The sequence below is a fragment of the Carlito syrichta genome, unplaced genomic scaffold (assembly GCF_000164805.1).
Source record: "Carlito syrichta isolate Samal-C Ts95f unplaced genomic scaffold, Tarsius_syrichta-2.0.1 Scaffold311830, whole genome shotgun sequence".
In the NCBI taxonomy this organism is placed as follows: Eukaryota; Metazoa; Chordata; class Mammalia; order Primates; family Tarsiidae; genus Carlito; species Carlito syrichta.
In genome coordinates this window covers 1,041,506-1,061,837 of record NW_007255926.1, presented here as the reverse complement: position 1 = coordinate 1,061,837, position 20,332 = coordinate 1,041,506, and the positions used below count along the sequence as shown (strand labels likewise).

Sequence of the window (20,332 nt, the reverse complement as noted above, 5' to 3'; positions counted from 1 at the left end):
TTACAGAAAAATACGATCCTCCAGTGAGAATAAATTTTGTTGTACATCTTAAAACAACAGGAACACAAATAGCAAGTGATTTAAAATGATTGATTAACTAGTTTTTACTCTGCATTTTATAAATTAATTAGCAGACAGTGTAATAAAAGAAATAAATTATTATGTGGATGAAAAAATAAGGAAAAAGCAGCTATCACACAAATCGATGTCATAAATGGCATGACGTTGACTGACAGAAATTTTTACCTATTATTGAAGTTATCTTAAATATGGGAACAATTCAAGTACCGAATTTGCAATTATACAGGTCACTTACTTTCATTAGTAAAATACTCTTCAGAAACATTTAGTAGAGAAAGGTTTATGCAAATCTTTTGAAACTTCATTTGAGGATACCTGGGTCGAGTAAAGGGACAATCAGAACTCGTATTCAAAAGGCCAATCATTATTTGGACTTTGATTCAAAATTTTCACAATATTTCATACCAGATCAGGCAATGGGTGTTGACAAATCCATTGTTCAATGAAAGAGGCGAATGCCATTTATAACATACAGTCGAGATAAGCCTACCAAATGGGGTATAGGCATTTATGCACTAGGTGATTGAAAAACAGGGTATCTTTTTTCAGTACTTCCCTACTGTGGTGGCATAACATCCGAACACATCCTTCAACCTCATCTTCCAGTGCGCACCAGAATTCCATTACATTTACATAAAAAGTTGTTGGGAAAAGTTCCCAATACTGGTCGTGTCGGCAGGATGGACTAGGAAAACTTTAAGGCTATGGGAAGTTCCAAGTCCCCTGAAGCCTGCAGCAGCTGTTGCAAAACCATGCCTGTGAACAAGACAGCCTAACTATAGAAAACCTCACACCTGCCTAAATGCTAGTCTTATCAGATACACCTGCAGCACAATAATCCAGCTGTCCAGAATGCTTGTAAGAAAGCCAAACACCAAGGCCGAAACTAGCTTAGAGACCACCTGGAGCATACGTGTCAATAGCCAAGGTCGATCCAAAATAATCATGACACACTTTCACCTCCATTATAATACTATTAATATAAAATTACTCTGGGGGAGCCTTACTCCCATCACACTCCTGACACCATAACAGTACTGTTATGACCCTGTAAGGCCTAAAGCTCCCTCGCCTGACATGAGGGGAATAAAAGTAACCCAGCCCAAAAGACCAACTATTTCTAGGAAAAGACCACCCCAGAACACACCCGATTCTCCTGATCAAAGTTATAACTCAACAGCAGTTAGGCACAGAAGCAGCAGCTTCTGTAAGCTGTTTCTGCCCCCTCTCCCTCCTGAGAAAGATCTCCTCTTTGCTTAATAAAGCATCTCTCTTGTCGTGCTGCTTTGTGTGTCTGTGAATTCTTCCCATACTTGAATACAAGAACCTGATCATCAACATCCACCCATTGTCCCACACCAGGAGCTATATTCCTTCTTCCAGTAACAGATACCACATGTTTACTGAAAGATATTACACTAGTATTGACCTAGCAGAAGTCACTAAAGATGAAATGTCATCTTTCTGGAACAAAGTCAGCCGAAAGGGAACATTTACACACATCAAAAAGCCAGTTTTTAATGAAGTAAATAGCAGATAGGAAAAATAATCTTACAGTTCATGTGTGGAAGGACAAAAGGATTGTTACAATTCTCAGCACTTAGAATCATGTAGGAATGAAATCTACAAGACCATTGCATGGTGAAAATATTGTATCAGTCAAAAAGTCCAAATGATTCTAAATTATTTTACAAATATGCACAGTGTGGATTGTACAAATCAATGTTTTGTGAAAATCTTTAAAATGTTAGAGGAAATTATTCTTATGATGACTAGAAATATGTTTTATTAACTCCTATGTACTGTACTAAGCATAAAAAAAAAAAAGAGAGAGAGAGAAAGAAAAACCTATGTCCTATTTGAAATTTGCCAAGGTCCTGATGGATCAGTTGAGAAGCGGTGTTTCAGGAATCAAGAGTGTGTTACCATATTTCTCTACTGACTTATAAACTATTTAAGGCAGAGAAAGAGCTTATTGTTTTTGGCCTAGAAACAGTAGACATTTAATAATTGACTACTTGATTGATTCAATAATAGCATAGAGAAGAAACTTGGAGTGCTTCTGATTATCTTTAGAATGAAGAAGTGGGCCAGGGAAAACTCAAATATAGGAATGTTCATGAAGTAAAAAGATGAAAACCTTCCTGCAAATGTAGAAAAAATTAAAGGGATAATGTAAATACTTTCTGATATTCCATAGAAGATTTTATGTAATTAAAGAAAAGGCATGTGTCAGAAGCAGGATACTTTTTCAGAAGGGACATGAGCTCATCTCATATGTTTCTGGGCTATTGTTCCACAGAGCCAAGGTGCTCAGTATCTCAGATGTGTTAGGTCGGTCCTCAGGTTTCCTTGAGAGTAATTTCTGTAGAAGAGCTTTCTGTAATGGTAGTGAGAGTCAATACTAAGAAAGAAAACATTGAAATAAATACAATTTGGATTATTATCAAGTGCTTACCTCTGTGCTATCAAATATATCTGAGAAGTTGCCATTCCTTAGATCATTGAAAATCTGAAAAGAAAACATACATACTTATTAGAAAATTATTTTGTAAATGTTTCATTTATTTGTAGATAAAGGGTCTTGCTATGTTGCCCAGGCTGGTCTCAAATTCCTGGTCTGGCCTCAAGGGATCCTCCCACCACGGCCTCCCAAAGGGTTGGGGTTACAGGTGTGAGCCACCATGCTCAGCCAGAAAATTATTTACTTGGGAGGATAAACAAACAGAAAACACAAAGGCTGAGGACAACCCAGATCTAGGATATTTCCAGATATTTCAGAAAGTCTCTTTAGCAAGAAAGCAAGTAGGACTCCCTTCCCCCAGTCGACCCCCATCTTATTAACCTGCTTCCAACATGAAGGGTCAAGTCCATCCTCTTCATTACTCCTTTTTCCTTGCTGGAACCCATATTCTGTCCTCAAGTTAGCACCAACTGTCTTTCCAGTCACCCCAGCCACCACTTCCTTGAAACATACATACTCCAGGAAAGCTGCCTGCTGTTCTCAGTTCTATTCTGCACATCACTATCTCCATGCTGGAATCGCCTTCTCTGCTTTGGACTCTTAGAAGCCAACCAGTCCTTCAGAGCCCAACTTCCCCAAAACCTAAATCCCAACATTGGGAAAGACATCCCTCCCAGTTGCTTTCACAGATTTTATGCCTCCCCTGAAACCTTTACAGCATTGACCTATATCATCTTCCCTTTTAGAAAGTAAGCTCCTTGAGAACAAAGCTTGTTCTTTTGTTTTTTGGGGTTTTGACTCAGGGTCTCACTATGTCACCCAGGCTGGAGTGCTGTGGCACGATCATGGCTCACTGCAGCCTCAACCTCCTGGGTTCAGGTGATCCTACTGCCTCAGCCACCCAAGTAGCTGGAGTTATAGGCACACACCACTGAGTCCGTCTAATTTTTTTGATTTTTCACAGAGACAAGGTCTTGCTATGTTTCCCAGGCCAGTCTCAAACTCCTGGGTCCAAGCAATCCTCCCTCCTTGGCCTCCCAAAGTGCTGAGATTATAAGGGTGAGCACCACACCTGGCCTTGTTCATTTTTTGAAACCCTTATAGCTCTTAGCACAGTGTCTAATGCAAACCAGCGGATCAGTAACATTTGATGGACTGACTCAAATAGAAGTCTTATGAGGTGTACACATTTTCCAGAGAAGATTTATGTTTTTGGTCTTTAACAAAATAGTTGCCAAAACTTGAAAGAGAAAATTCACATGGCATTGGCAGTCAGGTACTAATCCACTCAAGCCCTCTTGACATGAGGGCAATAACTGCAACAGGACCTTGAAGGTGACAGCCAATAATTTTTGTTGCTTAATTCTATCTTTGAGATTATTTACCATCAATGTTTCCACATCAGTGTCAGATATGTAAAGAAGTTCAGCAAGAATCAGTCCCAAAGCATAGATGTCCACTTCCTTTCCATATTCTTGGGAAGAAATCTGAGGAAACAAAACACATTTACCTTTATTACTTTCCTTACCTTCCAAACCCAATAAGGCTATTTGACTCAAACATCTTTTATCACACAGCAGTGTCTATTTATTAGCAAGATCTGTGGAGTCTGATAGCCCAGATGCAAATGTCTACCAATGAATAGCTGAATCCTCTATGCAATTAACCATCCACATGGGAATAATCTCAGCTATAAAATGGAATAAAATAATATCAGCCCCATAGGCTGACTGTGGAATTAAATAAAATGCAGAAGGTAAAGCAGTTAAAATGTACCCAGTAGGTGATTCGCATACAAATGTCCATGGTATATTTGTTCATACTATTCCATAACTAGAAACAATTCAACTGTCCAACAACAGAAGAAAAGACAAACATCTTGTGGTATAGTCACGCAATGGACTACTTACCCAGCAATAACAAGCAACAACAAAAGGCTCTCTAGCAGACATAACTTTGAATGAAGAAATTAAATACACAAGAGTACACACTATACGGTTCCATTTACATGAAGGCCAAAAACAAGAAGTACTAAGCTAAGAGGCTGACATTGGAGTGCTGGTTGTCTCTGGGCAGTAGGGAGGAAGGACTGACTGGACAGGGCCTGAGGAGATTTTCTTGGGTGAAGAGATGTTCAAAAACTTCATAGGCCTGTAGGTCACACGGGCTGTGCATTTGCCAAAATGAAAAAATGTCCACTTAAGATCTGTGTGTTTAATGGTGTCTAAATTATTCCTCAACAAAATGTGTTGTCTACATTGCAAAACACTCCTAACAAAAAGAAAAGCACAGAATGAATGTCTTTTTAAAAGGTTGTGAAAGTGACAATGCAGAAAACAGGAAATATTTAATAAAACGGAAGTTAAAGGGGAACCACTAGGGGAACACTCTCACTGTGTTCTACATTCACTTCCACAAAAACCTCACATTATACTTTTATGCCAAACGGCCCCCAAAATGACCCAAAAAATGGTTAAGATGGCATATTTTACATTATGTGCATTTTACCACAATTAAAAAGAAATATATTATTTATACCAATAACCAATTTGATACAAGAAATATTTTAATAGCAAATTGCTATACATATTCTGAAGAAAGTTTAAAAAAATCAACAATCTTCATAAAGACATAATTTTAACAAATTTTTTCTTTGAGTCAAAGTCTCACTCTGTCACTCAAGCTGGAGTGTAGTGGCATAATCATGGCTCACTTCAGCTTCCACTTTCTAGGTTCAGGTGATCTTTCTACCTAAGCCTCCTGAGTAGCTGGGTCTACAGGCTCAGGCCTTACTAATTTTAAAATTTTTTTGCAGAGACAAAGTTTCGCTATGTTACCTAGGCTGCACTTGAACTCCTGGGCTCAAGCAATCCTCCTACTTTGGTCTCCCAAAGTGTGAAATTATAGAACCACTCTGCCCGGCCGTATGCTATACTGTGAAGTAAAAAAAAGTCAAGTCTCAAAATAATATTAATATTATAGCTATTGTGTAATAGTTATACAAGAGGGGAGCCACAAAAAAAACCCCAGAATTTATTTATTTAAAAAATGCGTATTTATTCTTACATGTTTAAACTTCAGTCACCTTGAAAGTATTCCCCATTTGATGCCATACACCTATCAAGATATTTTTTCCACTATTCAAAACAGTTTTTGAATGCCAACATTTTAATGCCTTAGTGCTTCTGTTGTTGTTTCATCTCTTCCACATTGGTGAAATGTTTCCTTAGAGGACTTTTTTCTTTTTTTGATTTATTGTAGAGACGAGGTCTCACCATGTTGCCCAGGCTAGTCTCGAACCCACAGGCTCAGGCAATTCTCTCGCCTCAGCCTCCCAAAGTGCTGGGATTACAGGCTTGAGCCACTGCACCCGGCCAGAGGACTTTTTCCATACAGGAAACAAAAAATTTGCTTGGGGCCGAATTGGGTGAATAGAGAGACTATGGGGTCATGCTGTTTTTGGTCAAAAATGCTGAACACTCAGTGTGATGTGAGTAGGTGTGTTCATAAATCACCCATCGTGTCAAAGAATCTCCAAAAAAGAAAATTTACTGAGGCAGAATGCAACAACAATGCTAGCAGGTACATGGATACCAGTGGGTTCCTAGAACACTTACCTAGCAGGAAAAGTCTGTACTACAAGGGGTATGCCCTCCAAAAAATAATTCCAGGTTTTGTTTGGGTCCCCTCATATACAACTGTATATAGTTATATCACAAAGTAGTTCCTTGTAAAAGTGCATGCATATATATATTTGTGTAAAAAATGTCTGTGTGTGTATTTGTGTGTATGTTTTTATAACTCATGGAAACTTATCTAAAAGGACAAAGAACAAACTGATGAGAAAAACCAGAGGGGAGAAGGTTAAGGAGAATTTTCAATTCTTATTTTATATACTTCTGTACAGTTTTAATTTTATAGGAAGCATCTACTATTTTTATAATTTAAAAAATAAAAGTAATAAAATATATAAAGACTGAAATGAAAGGGACCTTACCTGCTCTGGACTCATGTATTGAAAAGTTCCCATACCATGTGTTCGCATTCCATCATGTTCCAGGTATGTTACTAGTCCAAAGTCTCCAATCTTTATTTGTTTTTCATCTACTAAAAATATATTACTTGGCTATAAAAAAAAAACAGCAATTAATGTATACATACTAACTTGACATACCATTATCACATGTCAAAATCATATTTAGCAAAGGCTATTTTTATATTTCCTTATAAGACTTTTATCTTAGCTGGGCTCGGTGGCTCAGCCTGTAATCCCACGCTTTGGGAGGCTGAGGTGAGTGGATTATCTGAGCCCGCGGGTTCGAGACCCGCCTGGGCAACTTGGTGAGACCTCATCTCTACAATAAATCAAAAATTAGCCAGGGGTGGTAGTGCGCGCCTGTAGTTCCACCTACTTGGAAGGCTGAGGTGGAAGGATCGCTGGAGCCCAGCAGGTCGAGGCTGCGGTGGCCAGGAGCGGCCACTGCACTCCAGTCTGGGTGACAGAGTGAGACTCCAACTCAAAAATAAAATAAAATAAAATAAGACTTTTATCTTTATGTATGTAGCACAAATGAAGGAATTTAATATCATGAGTCTTTAAAATGCCAGCAGAAAGATGGTAGGACTTCTTAGCCAACAGCAGAGGCAGTTTGGAGCACAGCCTCCTTCACATATCTGAAGAGCTGTCAAGTGAGAAGTGGATTCACTTTGCGTGGTCCCAAGTGGTGGATCCAGGACTAGAGGTAGAAATGACCCAAAGATTTGCTTTCATATATCCAAATACGCCAATAGTGTAGTGTGGTCCAAAGAATGGGAGTTAAAGAGTTCCCCATCCTGAGACAGGGCTGGATGTCCACTTGAAAAAATGCTGCAAATATGAGTCCCAGATCTGAAGGGGATTGGAGGAGACACCTGCAAGTTCTCTTCCAAATTTGAGATTCTCTGAGTGGGTCCATTCCCAATAATACTGCAGATCATCTTGTGCAGGATTTCTCATAGGGACCTTACCTAGGTCAAATTATCCAGACCTCTGACAAGTTCTTAACAAACACATCCCTCCACCTTGAAAGACTACCAAGTTAACTGGAAGTTGATAGCTAGTTCTGAAATATTTTTTCCATGCAATTATTTAAAACATTTAAAAAAATTTTTTTTAAAGGAAGAACAGAATGAAAAGTGATCAAGCCTACTCCACAGCTTTGTAGATGGTATTGATCAATATTCTAAAAACCATTAAAACAGAAAGGTAGATGATGAAAAAATTAATATTTTGCCATTCTTTAAAAAGTCAGAGTTTTAAACTGGGCTCGGTGGCTCAGCCTGTAATCCCGCCCTTTGGGAGGCTGAGGTGAGCGGATTGCCTGAGCCTGCGGGTTCAAGACCCACCGGGGCAACTTGGCGAGACCTCATCTCTACAATAAATCAAAAAATTAGCCGGGCGTGGTAGCGCGTGTCTGTAGTTCCAGCTACTTGAGGCTGAGGCGGAAGGATCGCCGGAGCCCGGCAGGTCAAGGCTGCAGTGGCTGAGAGCAACCACTGCACCCCAGTCTGGGCGACAGAGTGAGACTCCAACTCAAAAAAAAAAAAAAAGTCAGAGTTTTAATACAGTCTTAAGCTATACACACACAAAGACCCTATGAGGTAACATACTTATGAGGGGGCCTAATAAAGGAATTGAGAGGGAAGAGACCCTAAGCCCAGGGAAGGCTGAAGAAGGAGCTTCTATGAACCCAGACTGATCCAGCACCCCACATGTGCAGAAGAAACCACCATTCTCAGGGCATTCCTTGGGAAGAGAATTCAGAGATCAGCCACCACTTGGCACCTGGCACTCAGTCTGCCACCCCAAACTGTGGCAACAGGTTGATCACTGACTGGAAAATAGTGAAAGAGTGGGGAGGGAATCAGGAACTGAGTCCTGCCAAATAAGAAGATGTGTGTCACTGCCATTGCCTCTGCTCTGAAAACTGGGCAGAGACGTGCTCCTGCCTGCCCATTATTGATCAACCTACATCCTGAGACTGAGGGGTGAGTTCCACACTCCTCTGGGATTGATCATCATTGGCCCAGAGAGGACACCCCAAGTGCATGATACCCAGAGAGACAGGGCCAGTGCAGACACCCAGTCCTCCATTCCCCACAATGGACCATTCACAGAACAATGGGTGTAATTACAGTGGGAGACCTAGCTGCAGAGAAGTAAGGGTGAGTGTTGAACTGATCCAGTTCACTTCCCCCAGCAGTCTGCAGGGTGTCTGGCACATGTGGCTAGTGGCCTGATCAGCATGCATGCTGAAAGGATGGAATACAGGTAGGTAAAATGACCACAGAAAGCACCCCCTGACTCCACAGACAGCAGGGGGGAGGGTCTAGAGGCCGGAGTCCACTCCCTCCCATGGGGAGCCAAGAGCAGCAGTGCTTGGGACACACCGGCAAGAAAAATAAACCTGAAGTTCCAGAAATGACCACAGAGGAAGCCCAAGGTTCACAAGCATTTTTGGAGTTTTAAATTTCATTTTGTTTTTGTGTGTGTGTGTGTGTGCGTGCTCTCTCTATATCTGTATGTATGTGTTTTGATTTGTCTTGTTCCTTTTCCTTCCTCTTTTTTCACATGTGGGTATATATAAGGGTAAGTGTATCATCATGGTTTTTCTGTTCTAGTTTATCTGTTTTCTCCTTTCTTCTTTTGCTTTATCTTCCTTCCTTCTCCCTTCTTTCTCTGTTGTTTTCCTTTCTCTTATGTCATTTTGGTTTCAGGGGGTATACATATGTTCCCACCACATGGACATATTGTGAGGTGATGAGACATGGGTCAGGTGGGGCCCATACCCCGTTTAGCAAATACCGCGATCTGCAGGTAGCTTCTGAACCTTAGCCCCCCCTCCCCATTACAGCTCATTCAAATCTCAAAACTGCAAAAAGACAGCAGTCTTTCATCCCCAGCCTGGCTTAAAAACTGAACAAATCTGGAGACTACCTAGGGACAGATGCAGGGTTTAGCAAACAGAAGTGAAAGCTATTCCCTCTCTCACTGAACAATGGAAGTAAAGAAAAAAGAAAAATCCATCACAAATTAGGATAAATCAACAGAAGAACACAGGTAACCCCCAGAGTTCTAAAAAGATAGCACTCAACAATACAGACCTTGAAACTCAAACAATGAAGAGCGCCTGGAACAACTGATCTCAGACCACAAATGTAGAGATCAAGGAAGGAATAGAGAGGATGAATAAGAATCAAGAAAGGCAAGAGGAAAACATTAAAAAATTAGTAACAGAGATGTTGGCAATAAAGAACACCACCCATTAAATAAATTATAAACAGACAAGCATGGAAAGCAGAATTAAACAAGCAGAAGAAAGAATCTCAGAGCTTGAAGACCAAAATATAGAACTAACCCAATCTGTTAAAATCATAAAAAGGAAGCTTAAGAAGAGAACAAAGCCTCCAAGAGATGTGTGATTTTATATATATATAAATATTAGATTGGAAAATATAGTTTATTTAGAAAGTAAATTAGAATGAGAGACAGAGAGGATTCACCTCCACAAGGTAGGGAAGACAAAAATCAATGTGCAAAAGACAGTCACATTTTTATACTCCAACAACAAACAGGCAGAGAACCAAATAAAAAGCGCAATCCCATTCGCTATAGCCACAAAGAAAATGAAATATCTTGGCATCTAAACAAAGATGTGAAAAACCCATATTATGAAAACTACAAAACACTGCTCAAAGAAATCCAAGGAGACACAACCAAATGGAAAAATATTCCATGCTCATGGATTGCAAGAATCAATATTGTTAAGATGTCCATCCTATCCAAGGCAATGTACAGATTCCACGCAATACTAATTAGATTACCAACATCATTCTTCTCAGACCTGGAAATGACAATATAGAAATTCATATGGAAACAAAAGGTACCACAAATAGCCAGAACAGTACCCAACTTCAAACTTTATTATAAGGCTACAATAATCCAAACAGCTTGGTATTGGTACAAGAACAGGCACACAGACCAATGGAACAGAATAGAGATTCTGGAAGCCAAACTTCAACTTCTCAAGCAATTCATCTTTTACAAAACCCCCAAAAACAACCACTAGGGAGAGGAGAACCTATTCAGTAAATGATGCTGGGAAAACTGGCTGATCACATGCAGAAGAATGAAAACAGGACCCCTACCCATGATCATACATAAAAATCAACTCCAAGTGGATCAAAGACCTAAACATAAAACCTCAAACTATAGAATCATAGAAAATACAAGAGACACCATTATGCATATTATAATAGGCAATCAATTCCTGATCATAACCCCAAAAGTCAATGACATAAGAGATAAGATAGACAAGTGGGATCTCATGAAACTGAAAAGTTTTTGTAAAGCAAAAGAAACCATTAAGAGAGCAGGGAGCCAACTCACAGAATGGGAAAAAGTTTATTTGCCAACTGCTTATGTGACAAAAGCCTAACATCCAGGATTTACAAGAAACTCAAATGTGCCAAAAGGAAAAGTATATACAGCCCTATAAAAAAGTGGGCAAAAGACATGAATAGATAATTATCAAAAGAAGACATACGAACAGCCAACAGATACATGAAAAAAAAATCTCAGCTTCACTAATCATCAAAGAAATGTAAATCAAAACCACACTGAGATACCCTGCTGCCTGCCGGACTGGACGTCTCCGGGGAACCAAGACTGTGCAGGAGAAAGAGAACTAGGGCTATGGGGCTCAATAAAGTTTGTCCTTACGCCAAAAAAAAAAAAAAAAACAAAAAACGTCCATGAGCAGAAATCATCTCCACTGATTCTACCAGAAACCTACAAAGGAGCAAATTCTTCAAAATAAGTTGGAGTTAACACTGTCAGTGGGTGAACTGTGCAGAGACATATGATCCTGGGCCCTCTCCCTGCTCTCTGGAAGTGTATCACCGGCTCTAAAGGTTTCACGGACATTTGCTTTGAGGAAAATCATGACTTTCTTGATTAGCATGTAAAAGGCACTTATATACATTTTCAGTTAGGAAGTTGATTGAATGATGAAGAATGACACTGAATGACATTGAGAGATCCTGAATGACCAGATGGTGTCAGTTGTACCACCCCTGTAGAAGAGCAGGTTCTCACTGCTCTCAGTCTGGCCATGTCAACAGGTTTCACTCCAGGTTTTCAAAAAGCAGACTCCACATCACCCATCTCCACGCACACAGTCTTCAGCTGTGAATAATATTCAATTGTCACACAGCCGTTCTCTCTGCCAAAGCCTGACTTCTTATATCCACCAAAGGGCAACTCCACTGGGCTGACATTATAGTTGTTAATGAAGCACGTTCCAGCCTGCAGCTCGGCCACCACTCTGTGAGCCCTCTGGAGGTCCCTGGTGAAGACGCCGGCTGCTAGTCCAAAAGTAGTATCATTGGCTCTTTCCAGAACCTCATCTTCAGTGTCAAATGATAAAATGGACATAACCGGCCCAAAGATCTCTTCTTTCACACAAGTCATGTCATCTCTGCAATTAGTTAATATACAAGGTCTCATGTAGTATCCATTCTTTAATTTGGGATCTTCAGGTACATGCAGATCTCCACCACACAACACTTTGGCACCTTGCTCCTTTGCCAGTTTAACAAACCCAAGGACTCACTCCAAGTGAGGTCGGTTGATGAGTGGACCCATCCTTGTATCTTCCAGAAGGGGATCTCCAATTTTTATCTTTTGTGTCTGTTTCACTACTTCCTCTGTAAATTTATCAAGAACTTCTTTTTGCACAAATACTCTTGTACCATTACAGCAAACCTCGCCTTGTGTGAGGAAGTTGGCCATTAGTGTCCCCTTCACAGCATTGGTCATATCACAGTCTGAGAAGATGATGAGTGGAGACTTGCCTCCAAGTTCCAAGGTGACAGGTTTGATTCCTTTAGCTGACATCTCCATAATCTTAGTGCCAGTGGGCACACTTCCAGTGAAGGAGACTTTTGCCACATCACGATGCTGGCACAGAAACTGGCCTGTGGCAGCCCCTCCTTGTACCACATTGAAAAGCCCAGGAGGTACCCCGGCCTTTGTGTAAATTTCAGCCAGTAGCAATGCAGAAACAGGTATAAAAGGAGAAGGTTTAAAGACCATGGCATTACCGCACGCTAATGCTGGAGCTGACTTCCAAGAGGCAATCTGAAAAGGGTAGTTCCACGCTCCAATGCCCACACACACCCCAAGTGGTTCTCTCCAGGTATAGCCAAAGGACCCGCCTGCAGGCCAGGCCGATGTGCTGGTGGTTGCCACCTCCAAAGGGATGCTCCACAATACCCCTTACTCCAGTCAGAATGGCCATCATTAATAATTCAAAAAACAGAGCTGGGCTCGGTGGCTCAGCCTGTAATCCTGCGCCTTTGGGAGGCTGAGGTGAGTGGATTGCCTGAGTCTGCGGGTTCGAGACCTGCCTGGGCAGCGAGACCTCATCTCTACGATAAATCAAAAAAGACCTGCGTGGTAGCGCATGCCTTTAATTCCGGCTACTTGGAAGGCTGAGGCGGAAGGATCGCCGGAGCCCAGCAGGCAAGGCCGCGGTGGCCGGGAGCAGCCACTGCACTCCAGTCTGGACGACCAAGTGAGACAACAACAACAACAACAAAAAAAAACAGATGCTGAAGAGGATGTGGAGAAGAGGGAACATTTCTACACTGTTGATGGGAGAGTAAATTAGTACAATCTTTGTGGAAAACAGTATGATGATTTCTAAAAGATCTAAAAATTGACGTTCCATACGACCCAGCAATCCCCCTACTGGGAACATACCTGAAGGAATACAAATCATTGTACAAAAAAGATACCTGTTCATACATGTTTATTGTAGCACTGTTCACAACAGCAAAAATATGGAACCAACTGTGTTGCCCATTAAAAGAGGACTGGATTTTTAAAATGTGATACATGTACACAATGGAATTCTACAAAGCCATAAATAACAAAATTATTGACTTCACAGCAACTTGGATGGATTTAGAATCTATCATACTTAGTGACCTATTACAGAAACAAAGAACTGAATACCACATGTTCTCACTCATAAGTGGACCCTGAACATTTATCATAATACTACAAGAAACAGATTGGCAGTAGTGGGACAGTGCTGCTTTTGCGGGGGTGATATAACATCATTAAGGGTACTTACCAAGTTAACTGAAGACCAGTTTGAGGCCCAAACTTTACTTGTACAGAGACCACTTACATACCTAATCCTGACTTGTACCCCATACCTTTAAAATTAAAAAAAAGTTTTTAAAAAAAGAACCCTAGCCGGGCTCGGTGGCTCATCCTGTAATCCCGCGCCTTTGGGAGGCTGAGGTGAGTGAATTGCCTGAGCCCACGGGTTCGAGACCCGCCTGGGCAGGCAAGACCTCATCTCTACAATAAATCAAAAAGCTGGGCATGGTAGCACATGCCTATAATTCCAGCTACTCGGAAGGCTGAGGCAGAAGGATGGCCGGAGCCCAGCAAGTCGAGGCTGTGGTGGCCGGGAGCAGCCACAGCACTCCAGTCTGGGTGACAGAGTGAGACTCCAACTCAAAAAAAAAACAACAAAAAAAACCAAAAAAAAGAACCCTAAAGAAAATGAAAAGATAAGCCACAGAGTAGGATAAATCATTTGGAAAACACATAGCTGATAAAGTACTTACGTCCGGAATATATTAAAGAATTCTTACAGCTCAATAACAAGACAAACAATTCAATTTTAAAATGGGCAAAGACAAAAAGATAAATGTTAAATATGGGCCGGGCTCGGTAGTTCAGCCTGTAATCCCAGCACTTTGGGAGGCCAATATGAGTGGATTGCCTGAGCCCGCAGGTTCGAGACCCGCCTGGGCAACTTGGCGAGACCTCATCTCTACAACAAATAAAAAAAAAAAATTAGCCAGGCGTGGTAGTACGTGACTGTAATTCCAGCTACTCGGAAGGCTGAGGCAAAAGGATTGCTGGAGCCCAACGGGTCGTGGCTGCGGTGGCCAGGAGCATGCCACTACACTCTAATCTGGGCGATAGAATGAGACTCCAACTCAAAAAAAAAAAGTTAAATATTATATGTTACTCCTGATATGTGAGAGTTAAAGAGTTGATCTCATGGAACTAGACAATAGAAAAAAAGTTACCAGAGGCACCAGAGGCTGGGAAGGGTGTGTGGGTGGGAGAGAAGACGAAGAGAAGTGGACTAATGGGTACAAACATATAATTAGACAAAAGATACATGTTCTAATGTTCAGTAACAGAGTAGGGTGTATATAGTTAGCAACAATGTCTTGAATATTTCAAAATAGCTAGAAGAGAGGACTTGAAATATTTGCAGCACATAGAAATCATGAATATTCAAGGTTATATATACCCCCAATGCCCTGACTTAATCATTACACATTCTATAAATGTAACAAACACGTGTATCCCACAAATATGTAAATTATGTATTTTTTAAGTAAAAAGTAAAGGTAAATCTAAAACAAAGCAAAACAAAAAAGCCTGAGATGGCCTGCAGAGAAATGAGCAGATAGTTAAATCAGAACTCAATGAATTGTTAGATTGGAAACTAATGCCCATAATACAGGTGGAATCTGTGATCCATGTGGCGTGGATGTGAGAGAAAATGTTCCTATGCCATGTGCAAGTTATAATGAAGACACATGTTGGGTTTGCAAGGGAAACCACTAGTTCGACATGAGGCTGTCAGTTGACTCTGAGAAACAGGAGGTTTCTCATTTATGATGCTGTGTAAATATCTACATTGGATGAGACTATCTCATATAAAATTGCTTTTTATAGTTCACTAAAAAGAAAATGTCATATTTTGTCTAATCAGTCACAGCATGAGTAGACAAAATGTAGGGTTATAGAGCATGACAAAGGGTGTGAGCTTTATCTAGGAGGCAAAGAACAAGGGCAGATGCTTGGGCTGAGGCTGCTCAAAGAGCCTGGGCCTATAAGGAGACAGGACCTTCTAGAGAGAAGCTGCTTTGATAGAAAGCCCTCACTCCAGAAATCTCTATGTCCCTCACCAGCACCTAAGGGCTCATTCTTAAGATTCTGACAGCGGTAAACACTTGGAGAATTTAATAAGAGGGGCTGTGTTGGGTAAAGATCACTTTCTGCAAAATTACCTCCATGGTCCAAGTTTTGAATGACTACAGTTTTCCAATCAAGGGGCAGAAATGTCTAACCAAGAAAATACTAGACCCTGAGGCCAGGAGCAGTGGCTCATACCTGCAATCCCAGCACTTTGAGAGGCTAAGGCAGGAGGATTGCTTGAGGCCCAGGAGTTCAAGACCAGCCGGGGCAACAGAGCTAAGCCCTAAACCACATCTCACTAAAAAAAGAAAGAAAGAAAAAGAAAGACAGAGAAACACTAGACTCTGGACCCAGTTGCTGTGACTGCCTTCTAGAGTAATGACTGAGAGTAGGGAACTATGTTCCCTAAACCAGTCAACAAACAGAGTCCCTTCTGCCTCTCAAGTAAGCCTGAGAAGCAGCAGAGGCAGAAACAGAGTAGCCAGTTGACTGTACCAGCCATAATCACTGACGACACAGAAACGTTCAGTACAGGAAAATTATCAGTGGTTGTAACTGGGGTATGACTATCAGTCAAACAGACCAGAAGTGAATGAGACTCCTGTAGGGCTCACTGGAAGGTTCTTAAGAACCTACAAGCCAGGCTCAGTGGCTCAGCCTGTAATCCCGCGGCTTGGGAGGCTGAGGTGAGTGGATTGCTTAAGCCTGAGGGTTCGAGACCCACCTGGGCAACTTGGCGAGACCTCATCTCTATAATAAATCAAAAATTAGCCGGGCGTGATAGCACGCGCCTGTAATTCCAGCTACTCGGAAGGCTGAGGCGGAAGGATCGCTGGAGCCCAGCAGGTGGAGTCTGCGGTGGCTGGGAGTGGCCACTGCAATCCAGTCTGGGCGACAGAGTGACACTCCAATTCAAAAAAAAAAAAAGAACCTACAAATATTTCCTTGTCACTGGAAGGTCACTAGCCCTGGAGATCTTCTGAGTGCTTCTCTGAGATAGAACTGGGGCAAGTTCTAGACCCAGCCTAACCTCAGAGGATCAGAGATTACCATTTCCTCATAACTATCAATCAATCACAATTCTAAAACTAGGGAAGGCAGATTTTAGAATTGCTAAGTTAAACTTATCAACTAACAAAGGACAGTTTCCACTTACCTTAAGATCTCTATGAATTAAGTTGTTTGAATGAATATACTCCACTCCTCTTGTTATTTGTTCAAAGAATTCCAGACCCAAAGCTTTGTCTGGTGTCTTGCCTCTTCTGTTACAGATCCATTGATCCAATGACCCACTATCACAGAATTGCATTTGGATGAAAAGGCACCTAACCTGTAATCTGGATATACAATTTCCAGTATGTTAAAAGTAACAAATACATTGAGGAAAAACACATTTCTTTTAAAAAATTATACCTTATCTTCTTAAGAACTTTCAAATTATGTCTCAAAGCAGAAATCTAAATGTAATAAATTTGAATCAAAACTTAATGAACCACCATTAATTTAAATCATAAGTTCCCAGATGTCCAGAGCTTTAATTTGTTTAGCTAATTTATAAAGTATGAGCAGACCCATTTTTTTTTTTTTTTTTTGAGTCAGTCTCACTCTGTCGCCCAGCCTGCAGTATAGTGGCACAATCAAGGGCTCACCACATCCTTGACCTCCTGGGCTCAGGTGATCCTTCCACCTCAGCTTCTCAAGTAGATGGAATTACAGGCATGTGGCACCATGCCCAGCTAATATATATATATATATTTTTTTTTGTAGAGATGAAGACTTACTTTGTTATGCAAGCTAGTCCCAAACTCCAGGGTTCAAGCAATCCTCTCGCCTTGGTCTCCCAAAGTGCTGAGATTACAGGTGTGAGGTACCACGGCCAGCCATGTTTCATATTTTTGTTTTATTGGTTTTTGTTTATGAGTTGGAGTCTCACCCTGTCCCCCAGGCTGGAGTGCAGTGGCATGCTCATGGCAGCCTCTACCTACTGGGCTCAGGTAATCCTTCCACCTCAGTCTTCCAAGTAGCTGGAAATACAGGCACACGCTACCATGCCCAGCTAATTTTTTTGTAGAGACTAGGTCTCACCAAGTTGCCCAGGCTGGTCAAACCCCTGAGGTAAAGCAATCCTCTTGCCTCAGCCTCCCAAAGTGCTGGGATTACAGTTTGAGCCACCGTACCTGGCCCATGTTTCCTATTTTTTATGAACTAAGTTGGCCTTGATATTAATTTATATTCTTTGTATATATCTTGGCTATAAAACAGAAAGCGGTAACCAAAATCTGCTGGAAACTGAAGTCCTATATGCTAATGGTCAGTAATTCCTGAAACTGATGATGAAGTTCTCAATGACATGATTTGGAGGTGGGCTGGTGGCAGGAAACAGTGAGGAATCAGGCTCCATTGGCCTCCAGCTTTTAGTGAGAAGACTGCCCCCAAGAAAGCATGGTGACTTTCGAGGACAGAGGCCAGCTCTTCAGAATCCCCAGTCCTCCAACAGTGGCTTAACTGATATAGAACACGAGTGATGCAAGGAAGGGGCTGTCCCATCACAGCTCATGGAATTGGGATTTGGGATTATCTTCATGGTCGCCTAGCCTCCCACATACACACCCGTGAGTGATACAGTTGAATTCCAAAGAGACCCCTTGACTATACCACACCAACCAGGGACTAAGAGAGGGACAGAAAAGAGACGGCAGCTGAGAAGGGAGTCCCTGGAGGCAGCATCAGATACAACCTTCCTCACGACACCGCATTCACAGCCTGCACTGCAACTGCACACCAGCAAGACTTGACGCTGAACCTGAGATTCTGAAAACAACTGAGGATATAAAAAAGGTTTTTAGGCCAGGCAAAATGGCTCACACCTGTAATCCCAGCACTTTGGGAGGCTGAGGTGAGATGATCGCTTGAGCCTAGGAGTATGAAGCCAGCCTGGGCAACACAGTGAGACCTCATCTGTACAAAAAATTTAAAAATCAGCCAGGTGTGGTGGCACATGTCTACAATCCTCCCTCAGAGGAAGTTGTAATGATTTATGTGATGATTAAGGGCTATATCCCATGCCTCACACATAGTAAAGGATAGTTTCCTTTCATCCTCTTATGGCTATGAGAATTCCTTTTTACTTGCCTTGCTCCGTATATGCTGTCCTCAGGATCGTAATCAATTCCTTCCCAACAAGCAAAGTAGCGAACAATATTCACATGATTGAGTTCTGCCAGTGTGCTCACCTCACGCTTCACCCTCCTAATTAGAAAGAACAGGGAACATAGAGTGTCAGTCCACATCCCTGACAACAGTCACAGAACACCTCCTGTGACAGTAGACGGTGCTCTGAATGCCTGATGACACTGCTGTGGTTTCCACCCTGAGTTTTAGAATAAAAGCCAGGACACACACACACACACACACACACACACACACACACACTAAAGTGACCATGCAGAGAACACACAGCTGCTGTCACTCCCCACAATTAAGAATAAGCAGTGACTTGAAAAATTCCAAACGTCAATTTAGAAATCATTTGTGAGATGTAGTATAAGCAGGTATATGAAAACCCAATGGAACTAAATTGCATTCCCTAGAAATATCTAAATGAGTACTCAAAAATAAATAAATAAAAACCCAAATAAAAATCATTTGTAGTAGTCTTTGAAATGCCACTGATGTAATCTTTAATGCTCATACACTCTGTTTTATTTAGACTTGAGTTAACATCTTAGGACTTCACAAGCAAACTCCATGCAGGCAGCAGGGCCGCAGAACCCAGGCAGCAGGATGAATTGACCCCAAGGTTTTAAATATAAGGCAAAAATGCACAAAGAGAATTATTTATGCCCAGAAACTGACACAGTGGGAGCCTTATAGGAGTGTGTTGTCAGATCTAAGACAATTCCATGCTAAAGGCAGTAAATAAATTTGAGATTTCAGAATAGAGAAGAAGCAAACATTTTACAATTTTATTTGTTTAATTTAAAAAGTTCTAAACTATATGATATACAATTTGCAAAAATAAAGAAAAAAATTACTGATACATTGACAACCCTAAAACAATCAGTTATTATTTTGGATATTTTAGGTTTTTTTTAGTTGGGGGGGTTCTCATTCTGTTGCCTAGGCTGGAATGCAGTGGAATGATCATGGCTCACTGCAGCCTTGATTTTCTGTGCTCAGGCGATCCTCCCACCTCAACCTCCTAAGTAGCTGGGACTACAGGTGTGCACCACCTGGCTAATTGTTTTTATTTTTTGTTGTAGAGATGAGGTCTCGCTATGTTGTCCAGACTGCTCTCAAACTCCTGGGCTCAAGCAATCCTCCTGTCTCTGCCCCCTAAAGTGCTGGAATTACAAGTGTGAGCCGCTGTGCCCAGCCTGGATTATTTCTTGAAGTCTTTCTTCATATACATTTTTACCCATTTATAATTTAGTATATATTTTTTATCCTATTTTTCCACAAAACATGCTATCTTTACAGTTTTCCTCATTGTAACACAATCTGTATGAACATCATACATAAAGTTTTTGGTTTTTTTTTTTTGAGTTGGAATCTCACTCTGTCACCCAGACTGGAATGCAGTGGCCGCTCCCGGCCACTGCAGCCTCGACCTGCTGGGCTCTGGCAATCCCTCTGCCTCAGTCTTCCAAGAAGCTGGAATTACAGCACGCGCTACCATGCCCGGCTAATTTTTTTATTTTATTGTAGAGATGAGGTCTTGCCTGCCC

General features: G+C 41.3%; 1 protein-coding gene and 1 pseudogene across 2 annotated transcripts in view; both read right to left on the bottom strand.

The window, feature by feature from the left end:
• Positions 1 to 1,573: 1,573 nt before the first annotated feature.
• The window catches only part of LOC103271660 (interferon-induced, double-stranded RNA-activated protein kinase-like), a 33,819-nt gene continuing 15,060 nt past the window's right edge, over positions 1,574 to 20,332 (bottom strand). Inside the window, exons 6-11 of the mRNA XM_021718096.1 lie at positions 18,738 to 18,854; positions 16,762 to 16,942; positions 6,543 to 6,671; positions 3,931 to 4,032; positions 2,540 to 2,593; positions 1,574 to 2,461 (exon numbers count right to left, since the gene is read on the bottom strand). Coding sequence (XP_021573771.1) covers positions 2,333 to 2,461; positions 2,540 to 2,593; positions 3,931 to 4,032; positions 6,543 to 6,671; positions 16,762 to 16,942; positions 18,738 to 18,854 — 712 coding nt within the window. The 3' untranslated portion in view covers positions 1,574 to 2,332. The remainder of the gene's footprint in view (positions 2,462 to 2,539; positions 2,594 to 3,930; positions 4,033 to 6,542; positions 6,672 to 16,761; positions 16,943 to 18,737; positions 18,855 to 20,332) is intronic.
• On the bottom strand, positions 11,651 to 15,703 carry LOC103271658 (annotated as a pseudogene). The gene is made up of 2 exons (XR_002482598.1): positions 15,698 to 15,703; positions 11,651 to 12,836 (listed from the first exon to the last, which is right to left on the bottom strand). The product of XR_002482598.1 is annotated as a 4-trimethylaminobutyraldehyde dehydrogenase pseudogene (transcript).